This window comes from Pseudopodoces humilis, chromosome 5 (genome assembly GCF_049639895.1).
Source record: "Pseudopodoces humilis isolate 2021_Gansu_Grassland_sample_001 chromosome 5, ASM4963989v1, whole genome shotgun sequence".
NCBI classification, from domain to species: domain Eukaryota; kingdom Metazoa; phylum Chordata; class Aves; order Passeriformes; family Paridae; genus Pseudopodoces; species Pseudopodoces humilis.
The window spans coordinates 49,163,816-49,178,478 of NC_142204.1; the positions used below are offsets into that span (position 1 = coordinate 49,163,816).

Here is a 14,663-nt window from a genome sequence, read left to right on the forward strand (position 1 = left end):
TCATGTGTTCACAGTCTTGCTATGTTAACTGAGCTTCTCAGATGCTTCCCAAGATTAAGATGCAAAGGATTTTCACCTTTACTCAGGTTGAAGGAATACATAAAATACAATTAGTAAAAACTCTCTATAAGTATGCTCCACAAGTTATTAGAACTAGTGTATATAGTGATTCTGTGTTGTCATAAGATCCACCACACCATGCACAAATCCACTCTGAAAAGACTGATTTTAATGACAACATCAAGTGGCTGTAGGTTTAATGTGTCTCAGTGAAGTCTCAGTGACTTCCTTACAATAAAGAAAGTTTATAAAGGAATAAAGCAGTTTTGTTGGCCCAGCATGGGGCATGGAGTTTTGTAAACTGATATTCTTTTGTCTGTTAATGTCCCTCCTGTAAAATGGGACATTGTATAATGCCGAAATCTTAATTTTAAAAATTAAGTTAAAAGGATATGAAGACTGGGACAAATTGAATGGAGGTCCACATGCACCATTATGCCAGTCTCAGGGAAGGATAAGCCTATGTTGAATACATTTTTGTGCTGTATAATATGATTTTAAAGAGGGTATTCTTCAGAAGAGCAGTCTGCTACACTTACCATACCATTCTAGGCTCCTTTAACACTTGGAGACCATGTTCTGTGATTACCATTAAAGAGCCTTTATCTATTAGGAGTTATAACATTATGGTGGGTGAGATATCACAGATATTTTTTAGTCTTGGTATAGACATAGTTTTGTACTATTTCATGTGCTGCTGTATACAACGCAATAGAAATAACTCAAAAATCTTTATTCCACTTTTGCAAGCCCCAATCAGAGAGCAATCTGAGCCACAGGCTGTTCCCAGCTTCCCGTGTTATTCTTTAATTGCTGCCACCAGCTCATACAGGAAGTTTCTTGATTGAAAAATTTCCAAAGGGACAGGAAAGCCCATGCCACTGGTTAGAATGGAAAGTGGTACATGAGACAAAACTGTGCAAAGATCCTTGGTGGAAGGTAAATCCACAGCAGTCCTGCAGCCACTGTGTACAGGCAAAGCACAGTGGAGAGTGCATCCAAGGAGGGCATGTGTTCATCTAATGTTCCTGTAGCAATGTTGATGTCAATATTATCAAAGAATAAAATAAAAGAAACATTAGAAAACATGCAGGTTTACATTTAGCAGCTGCAAAAATTATTATGCAGCCATGGTAAGATTATTTTACTGTGTTTATTAAATAGATATTCACCCTTAATTACAAATACACTCATGTGTAAGTTTTAGGAGTTGGTATTTTTGCTCCCAGATAAAATAACAGAGTATTTCTCAGCACCCAGAGTGATAAAAGCACTTTATAAAAATTTCACAAGTTATTTGCAGAAATAAATAAAACATGTCTATACAATATTTTTTACTTTGTGTAATAAGATACCTGATAATTTTTGTTGGTAAATTTACTCCACTTTTTTTTTTTTTGACCCTGGACTAAATTCAGCTCATTGACTCCATGGAAATCAATACCACAGAAATTGGTATAAACTAAACATAGTTCTTCATTCAGTCAAACAAAATGCTAGGAAAAGGGTTTTAAACAAAACCAATTTCAAGTACCTGAACAACATGATGTTGATAAAAAAAAAATAATCTCAAATACATACTCCTGTATTTACTGAAATATTTTAGTTTCTGCTCTATCAGATGGCTCATGTTATTTTCATGAGTAGCACCAACTGTATTATCTTCAGCAGTTACAGGAAATGAATCACCTCTAGGCATTTCCCTGGTTGAATATTCACCATTGGATAAATATAGCTAGTCACCAGCACTTTAGAAACCTTTGTGAAGTGTAAAGTTCCCTACCAAATTAGAACACGACAATATTAAAAAGCTTCATGTTTTTAATTGTTCACTACCTCCTCCTCCCATATTGCTGTAATTTTTTTCTCTTTTGTTACTCTCAATTGCTAGAAATGTTATAACCTCTATTTGGCAAGTGACAAGGCTTCATTCCATCCCCTCAGAAAAGTGGAAGTTTTGCCATTTGATTTCATAAAAGTAGAGCTGAGACAAGTATAAGTTTCTAGTGACATGGTTTTCCTGGAGGTTGGCAGATTACCAATGCATATTTTCATTTTCCCTTTGTGACCAAAACTTCCGTAAAGCCAAGCCACTTCCAAACTGATAAAATCAGATCTTGCTTACCAATGCAATAAAACTCTTCATTTTTCAAGAGGTTTGAAAGGATTATAACAGTTTCTGTTCATTTTGCAGATCAGTTTCCAAGCATGTCTCAGAATGGATCATGCAGACCTGCCCAGTATCCTCACTCTGACCTCTCCCCGATTCTGTCTAGCGGAGACTCAGATTTAGCCAGTCCACTTCTCCAAACTAATGTCCACATTGACATCAGTGCCTTAAATCCTGACCTGGTCAAAGAAGTGCAGCATGTGGTTATTGGTGCTGACAGTCTGATTGTGCACTTCAGTGAAGTAATAGGAAGAGGTGGGTACTGCAACTCTTATATTGCAAACTGCTCATGATTTTGCACACCCAGTCATTATAAACCATTCTGAATAAGGTGTCTATACAGAGATTTTTTTCAAGCTTTTTAGATCTTGCAGCATTGCATGCCGTACACTGAATCAAGGGGGGAATGAAGGAGCTTTCCTTTGAAGCCAGTGCATTTGGAGAAGACACCATCATGAGGAAGGAGTCTGCTAACTAATGAGGCTCTTTTGAACTCATGGATTTGCTGGTCCCCCTCCAACTGCCTCACTCTCACCCTTTCCCAGGCTACAGAAAGCTCAGACAGAGCTTCTGATCCATGAGGCTGTGGTATGGGAGCAAGTCTGCCACAGGATAGATATTATGTGAGACCTAAGGCACACACCTAAGTGGCAGGGGATGTCAAGGCAGGATTGTAAGAGACCTTAAACTTGGCGCCTATTATCTGTCAGGACTGCTAGGTGACCCAGAAGACTCCTGCAGTCATCAGTGTATACAGTAAAAGTCCCCATGGCCCAAGTGAAATGTCCATACCTCTTCCCTCCACAAGTTTCCACCAGCTCTGAGGAATTTGCTGCTTGTTTCCTCCCAGCAAATGCTCTTCATATCACCTCACTCCTCTCATGCTGAAATCTGCAGAAGTATGTAGCTCCTGATTCACTTACCCTTAGTTTTGTTCCTGATTTAGCAAGTCTCCTATTTTTCTAAATTTCTCTCATCACTCCTACTCCTCTACATCTTCGTAACCAAGTTCCATTCACCTTTCAAAGCCCAAGCCAGTATTTCTGTTAGGGATGTTTTTAAACTCTGTATGATTGAGTACCTATTAGTAACCAAAGTAGAAACTGGATTTTCAGTATTTCTACAGGTCATGCATGAGAGGTCTCTTGTTGAGTATCAGAATACTGATAAAAATTTTGCTATAAATTATATTCTTAATGCCTTTTCTGTAGGACAAGAGCCACAAATCAAACAAACAGTGTGTTTCACTTCTATGTATTGCACTTCATCATCCCCAAAGCAAGGGTGGGCCTTTTTCATTTCTTTTTTATTTTGGAAAACTCCAAGTAATTTCCCATTTTTTAGATGTTGAAGAATATCTGGAATGACACCAAGATAATTAACCATTTTAAATTTTCTCCTTTCTAACCAGAAATGGGCCAAACCCCAAAATATTTTAGACACACCCAATCCAAGCTTTCGGATTTGTGCCCAGGCTCCAAGCAATCTGTGGTCTGATGGGATTTTAGTTGCTTTTATAAAACAAACTTTGAATCAATTTTACCTCAATCCAAAAGCAAAGCCAGCTGAGCTCTGACCAGAGCTTATGACTGGAACATAGTAAAATTAATCAGATAGTCTTGTTCTCTGTAGAACTCACACTTAAGGAAAAAATTGTTTTGCTTTCTAACTGCAAATATTATAATTTTAAGTGTCCAGTAAATAGTTCATCTGTGAAAGAAAGCCACAACTGCACATACATCATTTGATTTGGAGAAATTAATGTGTGAGCCTTGATCTCAAACTTCACTGTTCCCAAACTGGTAAACCTGACTTCTTATAGTAAGTTTTGGTAGCCAGCATCATTTTCTTGGCAGGAAAGCATAGGATTTCTGTGTCCCTGGCAGTTCATTTCATTGCTTAGACCATGAGAAAGGAGGCAAATTTTGTTCATCATTTTTTAGTGATATTTTATACTTGGAACTAGGCCATAGGAAAAACTTCCAAGTGGTGTCATCAGTCTGTGATCAGTAGAGCAACTCCCAAGCCATCCATGGCCAACACATCACTTTTAACATTCAACATTTTCCATGGAATAGCAAGACCTGAGTGCTGTAATCCCAGACTGACTGTCCTTTCCACCAGATGTATCAAGTTTGTACAGTCCAGTGGACCACTAAGCATGGGCTTGCAGATCACTGGGAACCACCATTCCAGTGGTCATGTTGGTTCCTAACTGCTCCCTGTGCCTTCCAGGTGTCCTCCTTTGACACCTATGTCACAGGAGAAGATGATGGGAATGGGCTGACATTGGTTTTGTGTGCATAGTTATTACAAGAACATGAAACACTGGTGGCGCCAGCCTTGTCATTATTTATACTCTCCATTTAGGTCAAGAAATACCAATTATGCTTCAAATAGAGTTTTCATTTTATGTAATGGTGTTTTTATGTAATGGTGATTTTATGAATGGTGGTTTCATGTAATGGTTCAATTCCATTTATTTTAATATGTTAGTTAGGAAGTATTTATTATAAGTGTTGGGAATTGGACAGAAATGGAGTGTGATCACTTTTTTACAGTATAATTGCTACCCAGTGGAAAATACCAGAAAGCTAATTTTACTTCTTAAAGCTAATATTGCTCATTTTTTTACACAGGACATTTTGGCTGTGTGTACCATGGGACATTGCTGGATAACGATAGCAGGAAAATTCATTGTGCTGTGAAGTCACTGAATAGTAAGTTACATGTTTAATAGTGAGACATTACTGTCAATTCCAAAGACAACTGGGGTGAACCAGTGAAATTCCAGTGAAGTATACATTCACAAACAAAGATTCTTGGTTGTAGCTGAATCAGATTTATCCTTGGAGTAATTCCAATTACTTCAGATTATCACAACACATTGGCATATATTTTTACATCAAATGAAATGTCCATATATTTCCTCTATAAAGAAAAGGACACTGGAAATTAAGGGAAAGGTAGTGTCATTTTTTTGTTCTACTGAGTACTGAAAATTTGGGTTTAGAAGTTAAATTGCTGAAGTGGGCAAAGCTGCTGGAAAAACAGGAAGATACTATAACAGCATTTATTAAGGACTTTACTCAAGTTGTTATTCAATTTTAAAACATTCAAAAATAAGAAATGGGGAAACAGAATTAAAATCACCAACAGCCTGTATTTGGTCATTGTAGGAAAACCAATGTACACAACCTGGTTGTAATTTGGGAGGTGGAGAGCATGTTTGCAGTCTCTCATTATCACTTTGTTGTGCAATGACATGCTGTAGAGAAATGAACCTTAGTTTGTTTCTGTTTCTTTTAATTAACTCCTTTTATTACTGGGTTTCTCAGGGATTACAGACCTAGAAGAAGTAGCTCAGTTTCTGAAAGAAGGAATAATCATGAAAGATTTCACTCATCCCAATGTTCTGTCGCTCCTGGGAATCTGTTTGCCCAATGAAGGATCCCCATTAGTTGTTCTTCCATACATGAAACACGGAGATCTTCGAAACTTCATTAGGAATGAGACCCACGTAAGTAACTGGTGAGGTATAAATGGTAATGCAAGTCTGGCCACGCCCTGCTCCAACACCACACCTTACACGCTTTCATAATTACATTACGTCTGCAACTTGCTGCTATTACTACACCTTAACCTTTAGCACTTGCTTAGTCTGGCATCAAGCCCAGCCACAGCACTGCCACTCCTTCCCCTCCCCCTCAAATTCCTCTCTAGAATGTTTCCCAGAAATTATCAGCAATAAGTATTTCTCATTTCCCATCCATAAGCCTCTTTATAAACAAATGTGCTTATGAGATCTACATCCAGGGGCCAAATCAGCTGCTGGTTAAATTGGCACATCTCTGTTGACTTTAGCACAGCTGTGCCAGTCGTCAACATCTGCTCCTCCAGCTCCTAGGTAAGGGAACTCCATGTCCAGCTACTGTCACAGCCTGTTTATTATCAATATTTTTTCTTCTTATCTTAAGAAAGATAAACAGGATTTTTTATACAGACCATGAGTACTCTGTTATCAGCAATCTTCTCAATCTTCCCCATTTCCATTGAAAGACTGTAGATTCCTCAAATGTACCTCACTGCTTTTCTCAAGTAGGAGACCACAGGTCTTACCTCAGGCAGTGTAAGCCCACTTTTATGTCTGATTGTCATAAAAGCAATCAGCAGTAGCCAGTACAATTTCTAAAAAATGCATTTTGACACATTTTTGGAGGAGTTAAGCTTTCTGAAGCCAGGACCTGCTCCCATTTGAGCTCCTTTCATTCTATAAGCACCAGGGCCCTTGTCTGTAACTAGTGCCACAGTCCTTCCTGAAATAAATAGAATAATGACCACAGTTGAATCAGATTGTTCCACAGAAGAAAATTACACGGAGTAATGTCAAAAACACAAAAATCTGTAGGATCTTTACTATTGCATAACAAGTTATATGATTGCCGTAAAGGTTTATGTTTATACTTATTTTGATATTTAACATTTTGAGTATCATCTCACCATGTAGGCAAGCAGAAAGAGTTAACAATCACTGCCAGAAATATTCCTCTGGTAACTGCTAAGGTCTCATTTGCCTTTTTCATTACATCATACTGATGCATCTATTTTGTCACAACTAGGACTTTCTCTTTTCTTGGTCATCTCCAGCTGATAAGCTCCAAGTTCATAGTTAGTACCTTCTACTGCTATCACTCTGAAGTCCACATATGTGAATTTAGTGTGTCATCTGTGATGCTGAGGTTTCAGCATACTGTTCCACTTCCCGGGCCAGGTTATGCTGCTTATGCTGCAAACTCTACTCTTCTGGAGACTGTCAGCAATTCTGTTTTCTTATAGTGTGTTTTCTCACTGGGGGCAAGTCTTCCTAAACTTAAACCAGTTTCACCACAAGAGCAAACCTTTCTTGATCATTCTGGTGGCAGGAGAGTTGTGTAAAACATAAAGAGTCACAGCATAAAGCAGTTTGATCCTTAACTTCTGCATTCATTTTATCATAAATGTTTGTATTTTACAGAATCCAACAGTAAAAGATTTAATTGGATTTGGCCTTCAAGTCGCAAAAGGAATGAAATACCTCGCAAGTAAAAAGTTTGTCCATAGAGATCTGGCAGCAAGAAACTGTATGTAAGTACAAACATCTACTTTCAGCCACATTACCACACTCTTCTGTGTAAAACAGTGAGATGAGATAAACTGAAGTGTCCAGGATTCTGCTATTTTTTAGTCAAAAGATGGTGTTTTTTTCATTGCTCTGCAATTATACTGGTGTTTGTCTTGCATTCTGATGAGCTACTCATCTTGCTAAGGGCTCATTTCATACATATAAGCTTTTTTTTGAGTGTGAGAAATAAGAAAGCTGAGGTGAAAGTGTAGCCTCTCAAAATCATTGGTTAGAGTATAAAAGGCATCTCCTAAGGGAAGTTAAACTGCTGTTGCCTCAACTTGCTGTGCTTCCACCCAGCCTCTTCAGAAGCAGCATGTCTCTGCTGCCACACCTAACCAAGGGAGGGGAACACAGGGGAACTTTGTGAGAAAAACAGGAACACAGAGAAACACCAGTGAGACTTCTTGAGAGTAGTCTTTCATTACATGAGTATGAGCTTACTTTGGCTTAACTAGGCACACAAATTAACATTCAAAGAATCTTACTAGTGTCTGGGAAGCCAGACAGTTCAGTTCCCACAAAGATGAACTGGTACAGGAGTTGCCAATATGATTATGCTGATTTATCACTGATGTTGTGAATTAATGAGACACAGCCTTAAACATTAAAGTTTATTTTTAGCACATCATAAACTGGAACTCTGGCTGCAAAAAGGTCATTAACCTGTGACATCAGATGTCTTATTCTTTTTTCAAGGTTGCACACCTGTGCAGCTGAACACCCTCTGAAAAAGAACTTTTTCTTACAGGTATTGGGTTTTTTTAAGGGATGAAAAAAGCCACAAGCAGATTTTCAGATTTCCTAAGAAGAAATGCTTTGGGTTACTGAACAAAAGACCTAGTTCATCTAATCAAAGTCCAAATAGTGGCAACAGGACATTCCTCTTGGCCTATTGTCTCTTCCTTGGGTGAGGAAGAAACAGCTCTCAGGGTCTCACATGACCACTGAACAACTGCTTTTGTACTTCTATAGGGATCAGCACTTCAGAGCCTGGAGGGCTGCTGCCACAAGACCCACATTCTCCAGTGGCCATGTGCAATCCAACACTCAGTACAGGCCCTGTACTGAGTTGCTACTACTGCTACTGTGTTGCTGTCTATCAGAAAGGAAGCCAGCATGCAAATACAGTCATCAGGGATTCTTAACTATATTCCACTATCCTGGAAACGGTGCAGGAACCTGCAATAACTGTTTCCTGTTGACCCATCAAAGCTGCCTCCTACTCCCCTCCCTTTATCAGATTAAATTACAACATCAGTAAATACAGCAGATGGCTCTGTCCCATGCATTGGGACTTCAACAGACCAGAGTTGCCCAGACAGAAACCTCATAAATTCAAGACAGGGAAATGCCATGTGTTGACACTGAGAGAGAATGGATAATTTAGCCTAGAGAAGGTTCAAGGGCATTTTATTCATGAATACCTGATATGGTGGATTAAAGAAGAGGAAGGCAGATTCTTCTAAGGACAGGCCAAGGGGCAGCAGGCATAAATTGAAATAGAGAAAATAACATTTAAACATAATAATGCTTTTATTGTATGGATGACTGAACACTGGCCCAGGTTGCCAGAGAGGTAGCAGAGTCCTTATCCTTGCAGATATTCAAAACCCACCTGGTGATGGTTCGGAGCAACCTGCAGTAGCAGACCCTGCTTTGAGCAGGGTAGATAGTGGTGAACTAAATGATCTTCAGGGGCCCCTTCCAACCACACCCATTCTGTGACTATGATGCTGTAAAGAAGTCCAAAAGGAAGTGCTTGCTGTGACTAGGTCTGCACATGTAAAGAAGGATAGGCTTGAAAATGCCAACACCCACACACTGTGACAATGACACCACTTACCAGGACAATTACCAAGCTTAGGAGAAGCAAAACTAAGGAGGTCTTCTGGTATGGCTGTAACCCAACAGAACTTTTGTTATGCCAACATTTTCCCCCACAACAGACATCAAACTCATCAGTAGTTACAGTTAATAACTATGTCATTCCATGAAGGCAGTCACTGAGATAATGATGGATCCCTCCTTATCAAAACAGAGTAAGTAGGAAAGGTGATGCATTGACTTGGAAATGAAAATGAGCAGGTTTTAAGGATGCATAATTAAAAACAGCTGTGGAAGAAATTATGTAGAACTCAATCAGGATTTATAGGCTATTAGCAAAAATCTTTATTATACATAGCAATTGTTTTAAAAAACTGTAATTCAAATTGTATTATCAAAACAATATCAGTAATTTCCTGAGTTCACTGTGCAAAATGGGTGTCAAATATACTTTGCTGCACTTTTGTTTGTGTTACGTTAGTTCATATATCCCAAATAAAGTACTGCTATCCAAAGTGAGTCTCAAAAATGCAAGTCAGTCATTATAATCCACCAACAAGATAAATCTTGCCTGCTCAGTTGCAAATACCTTTTGTCATTTCTCTAGGTTGGATGAAAAATTCACTGTCAAGGTTGCTGATTTTGGTCTTGCTAGAGATGTGTATGATAAAGAATACTACAGTGTGCACAATAAAACAGGAGCTAAACTGCCAGTGAAATGGATGGCTTTAGAAAGTTTACAAACTCAGAAGTTCACAACAAAGTCAGATGTGGTAATGTACAAATATATTTGTATCACCTATTTATTTCTTTTATGTTGCCTGAGGCATCTTTCTAGTATTTAATAATGGAACAACTCCAAATCAAAACTTATATTTGAATCTAACTTTTGTTCACATAAGAATAAAAGAGTCTTTCTACGTCCAGAAAGTGTATTTGTCCCAATCACAAAGCAAGAAGTTTTTGACCCGATTATATCTTACTGCTCATGAAAGAACTAGGAGTTTAACCATGTTCCAAGGGAAACTAAGGACATTCCAAGAAGTCAGGCTGGAGCTGAACCCTGCTATAGGAGGGGCTTTGGAAAGCTTGACAGAACAGGTTAACTTGGCGACTCGTAAAAGTTAATAGTTCTCCAAAATACTTTATTTGCTTTATAAATACTTGCTGGCTGCCTACAGCAATCTCAAGTATTACCTAGCCATTTATGAAGAAAAAATTGTTACAATGAAGTCAGTTGAATGGATTGCTTTGTCTTTTAGCTCTCTGTTCAATCCAGATTCAGATTGACCTCTGATGCCTAGAATTTTCACCATGTATATTGTCTTCAGCATGCATTTACACAGAGTTAGTCAGATCATCAGTTCATGTAAACTGGCAGAGCTCCATTAACCTCAAAAGAGGTCTGCCAATTTATACCAGCAAAGTAGAAGCCCTATAGGCTTTTATTTTCTTTCATTTACTTAGTTGAGATTCTCTGGCTCTTATTTAAGTGGCTCCTCAAGTCCCTACAGCATTTATTAGCCCACTTAAAAGAAAGCTGAATGCAGTAAAACAACTTTTCAAAGGGAAAATCCATGCAGTTGAATGCTTAAATCTGTCAAACCATCTTCTAAAACAGGAATGTAAAGCTCTCCAACCCTTTAACTTTTTATTTATTTCTTTGTTTTCTTAGTGGTCCTTTGGTGTATTGTTATGGGAACTTATGACACGAGGGGCACCACCTTATCCTGATGTAAACTCTTTTGATATAACTGTTTACTTACTACAAGGAAGAAGGCTGCTGCAACCTGAATACTGCCCTGATCCACTGTAAGTAAATAGTCTGCAAAGGCTTCTGCAAATGCTGATCCTTCTGGTACTGTAGTAATTGAGACTATGGGAGGAAAGAGAGAGTTTGAGGTTTTTTTCCCTTGATGTGATTTCATAATTGAACACTTCTTTTATTTGAATGGCAGGTATGAAGTCATGCTGAAGTGCTGGCATCCGAAACCTGAGATGCGTCCAGCATTTTCTGAACTTGTTTCAAAAATATCAACAATCTTCTCCACTTTTATTGGGGAACACTATGTTCATGTCAATGCTACTTATGTCAATGTGAAGTGCATTGCTCCCTATCCTTCTCTTCTCTCATCGCAAGACAACACAGACATGGATGTTGACACATGACGGGTATGTCTGAAATTAAGGAAATTCCATTCTTGGTTGTATGAACAAAAAGCAAAACATTTTCTCCACTAGTTTTTACTGCCTGGTCTTTGTGAGAACACTGTTGCACATGTTTATGTTGTTGCCCAAGTTGCACTAGTACAAGGACACAGTATCATATTGTTTAAGGATACAGGATTCCATAAACCATCACAATAATTTCCAAGTATTTGGAGAACGCCATCAATTTACCAAATGGAAATGTGGTGTGCTACCATCCAGAGCTAGTTCCCACAAACTGTAATTAATGTGTGCTCAGACGCAAGAACAAAGATTCATCATTAATGCCATGAAAGCAGAATATCAATCAGTATGGCTGGAAGGACTGTTACTGTGCATATACTTTAGGATAATGAGCAGTGCCAAAATGGTTTTCACACAAAAGGCCAAGAAATGCAATGAGAATTACAAGAGTTTAAAATGTATTTTCATCCCACATGGGGCAAACTTTGTCTTTTTGAACTACATCAACAAGGTTTCTAAGAACCTGGGCAGCCAAGACAGCTGGCCTCATGGTGTCTTAACAGAAATCAAAATCAAGAAATGGTGAGCAGTAAAATAAGTATAGAACAATATGACTGAGTAAGGAGTGGGTGAGGAAAGCCAAGACAAAACTGGAACTGAACCTGGGATGCAAAGAATAACAGAAAGGGCTTCTACAGGTATGTTAATCAGAAAAATAAAGCCAAAGAAGGTGTTCCCCCTCTGTTAAACAATGCTGATGGACGAGGAGAAGCCTGAGGTACTTAACTTACTTTCCTCAGTCTTCAATGGCAACATCTCTTCCCACACCTCTTGAATGGATGGACACCAGGATGAGGACTGGGAGAGCAAGCCCCTCCCACTGTAAGTGAAGACCATGTTCATGACCACCCAGGGAACCTGAATGTGTATAAGTCTATGGGACCTTATGGAATCTATTCCAGAGTCCTGAAGGAATTGGCTGATGTAATTGCCAAGCTGCTCTCCATGATATTCAAAAAGTCATGGCAGTCAGAGAAAGTTCCAGGTGACTGGAAAAAGGGGAACAGTGTACCTATATTTAAGAAGAGAACAAAAAACAACTCTGGGAACTACCAACCTGTCAGCCTCACCTCTGTGTCTGGGAAGGTCATGGAACAGATCCTCCTAGAAGGCACGAGAAGGACAGGGTGCTCGTTCCCCAGGATTCAAGATACCAGCACAGCTTCTCCAAGGAAAAGTCCTGCCTGACCAGCCTGGTGGCCTTCTATGATGGACTGTCTTCACCAGTGGACAAGGGAAGGGCTACCAGCTATCATTTATCTGGGCTTCTGTAAAGCTTTTGCCATGGCCCCCCACAACATATCCTCTAAACTGGAGAGAGACGGATTTGGTGGATGGAGTGCTAGATGTTAGAAGTTGTTTGGACAGCCACATCCACAGGGTAATGATCAATGGCTCAGAGTCCCAATGGCCATCAGTGACAGGTGGTGTCCCTCAGGGGTCAGCACTGGGACCAGTGTTACTGAACATCTTCATTAAGACTGACAAAGGGCTCAAGTGCACCTTCAGCAAATTTGCAGATGACACCAAGCTGAGAGGTGCAGTTGGCACACCCAAAGGATGGGATGCCATCCAGAGGGACCTGGACAAGCTCAAGAAGCAGGCTGGTGGGAATGTCATGAGTTTTAACAGGACCAAATGCAAGGTGCTGCTGCTGGGTCAGGGCAAACCCCAGAATCACCACAGGCTGGGGGAGGAACAGATCCAGAGTGGCCCTGCCAAGAAGGACTTGGGGTGCATGAGAGGATGGACATGAGCAGGAGAAGTGCCCTCCCAGCCCAGAAAGCCAATTGTATCCTGGCCTGCATCAAGAGCAGTGGGGCCAGCTGGTCAGGGGAGGGGATTCTTCCCCACTGGTCCACTCTGGTGTGACCCCACCTGGAGTGCTGCATCCAGCTCTGGGGCCCCATCACAGGAAGGACATCAGTCATCAACCATGATGATTAGAGAGTTGGAGCACCTCTCCAGTGGGGAAAGGCTGCAAGAATTTGGATTGTTTAGCCTGGAAGAGGGAAGGCTTCGGGGTGACCTAATTGTGGCCTTCCAGAACCTGGAGGGAACTTGCAGGAAAGATGGAACAAGAATTTACAAAGGCATGTAGTGACAGAACAAGGGGGAAATAGTTTAAACTGAAAGACAGTAGGTTTAAATTATATATTGGAAAAAAAATACTTACTGTGAGGGTGGTGACACACTGGAACAGGTTGTCTAGGGAAGTTGTGGATGCCCCATCCCTGGAATTTTCAGCATTCATCACCGTACCTACAGCAGAGGGGCCGGAACTATATGATCTTCAAGGTCCCTTCCAACATGGGCCATTCTATGATTCTCTGATTCTATGTCACTAGTTCTCTACTATAGTCAGACGGTACAAAAAAGAAAGGGAAAATCATCTGGCTTAAAGCATTCCTAGTATCAACATTATTCCAACATTCAACCATTTCTTTGAGTCAGACAGTTTATAGCAACAGATCTCTTGCTGAAAAATGAAAAGCCTCTATTTCTCTCAATAAACAATGAATCACTCTGAATTAAAACTTGAAGGCTGCTGTCCGGTGAGTCACTTGGTGAGCAGCTGAGGCTCTGCCACCTACCCTTGGGTGGAGCTACTGACAAAGGTGAGTAAGGAGCGGAGGTGTTGCAGGCAGCCCTGATGTAAAAAGACACCACCATAGCAGGCATATCAGTAACTTCTTCATACCAGCCCTGAAGAGCAGAGAAGACTGATAAGAAGATGAAATGGCTTTAGGCCCTCTTTACTCTCTTCTTGGATCACACAGCCCAGTGAATTATCTACTTTTAATGCAAAGTTATGACCAGAGAAACAATTTTGGAAAGAGACAGTAAATAAAACTTCTATTCATTAGGGAAGAGTATTATAACTTTAGGGCAAACATCACATGTCATTTCTGTTCCTGTGGAATTCTGTGCATACTACTGTATAGTTTGTTTAGAATAGGATAGAACTGGGTTTGCTGGTGTAAACACATAAAGTATTCTATTTTTATATTAAAAAAAAGTTTATTTTTAATGACATTTACAAAGTTTGGTTAGGCCACAAAATACTGCACTGTGAACATTTCAGAAAACGTATGTCAATGTACATGATTCATAAACTGTAGCAACCTTAAGAAATACTGTGTAAATATTAAAAAGGAAAAGAACTGACTGTAAACACACTCCACCATAAATATAATATCTGCATTGCTGCAG

At 39.7% G+C, this 14,663-nt stretch overlaps 1 protein-coding gene across 7 annotated transcripts in view; it reads left to right on the plus strand.

The window, feature by feature from the left end:
- Nucleotides 1–12,391, plus strand: part of MET (MET proto-oncogene, receptor tyrosine kinase) — a 122,197-nt gene extending 109,806 nt beyond the window's left edge. For all 7 annotated transcript variants that reach the window (XM_014248980.2, XM_014248985.2, XM_014248981.2 and 4 more), the window contains 7 exons: nucleotides 2,255–2,485; nucleotides 4,870–4,950; nucleotides 5,569–5,750; nucleotides 7,245–7,354; nucleotides 9,826–9,991; nucleotides 10,894–11,030; nucleotides 11,177–12,391. In XM_014248980.2, coding sequence (XP_014104455.2) covers nucleotides 2,255–2,485; nucleotides 4,870–4,950; nucleotides 5,569–5,750; nucleotides 7,245–7,354; nucleotides 9,826–9,991; nucleotides 10,894–11,030; nucleotides 11,177–11,387 — 1,118 coding nt within the window. In that variant the 3' untranslated portion in view covers nucleotides 11,388–12,391. The remainder of the gene's footprint in view (nucleotides 1–2,254; nucleotides 2,486–4,869; nucleotides 4,951–5,568; nucleotides 5,751–7,244; nucleotides 7,355–9,825; nucleotides 9,992–10,893; nucleotides 11,031–11,176) is intronic.
- Nucleotides 12,392–14,663: the final 2,272 nt, after the last annotated feature.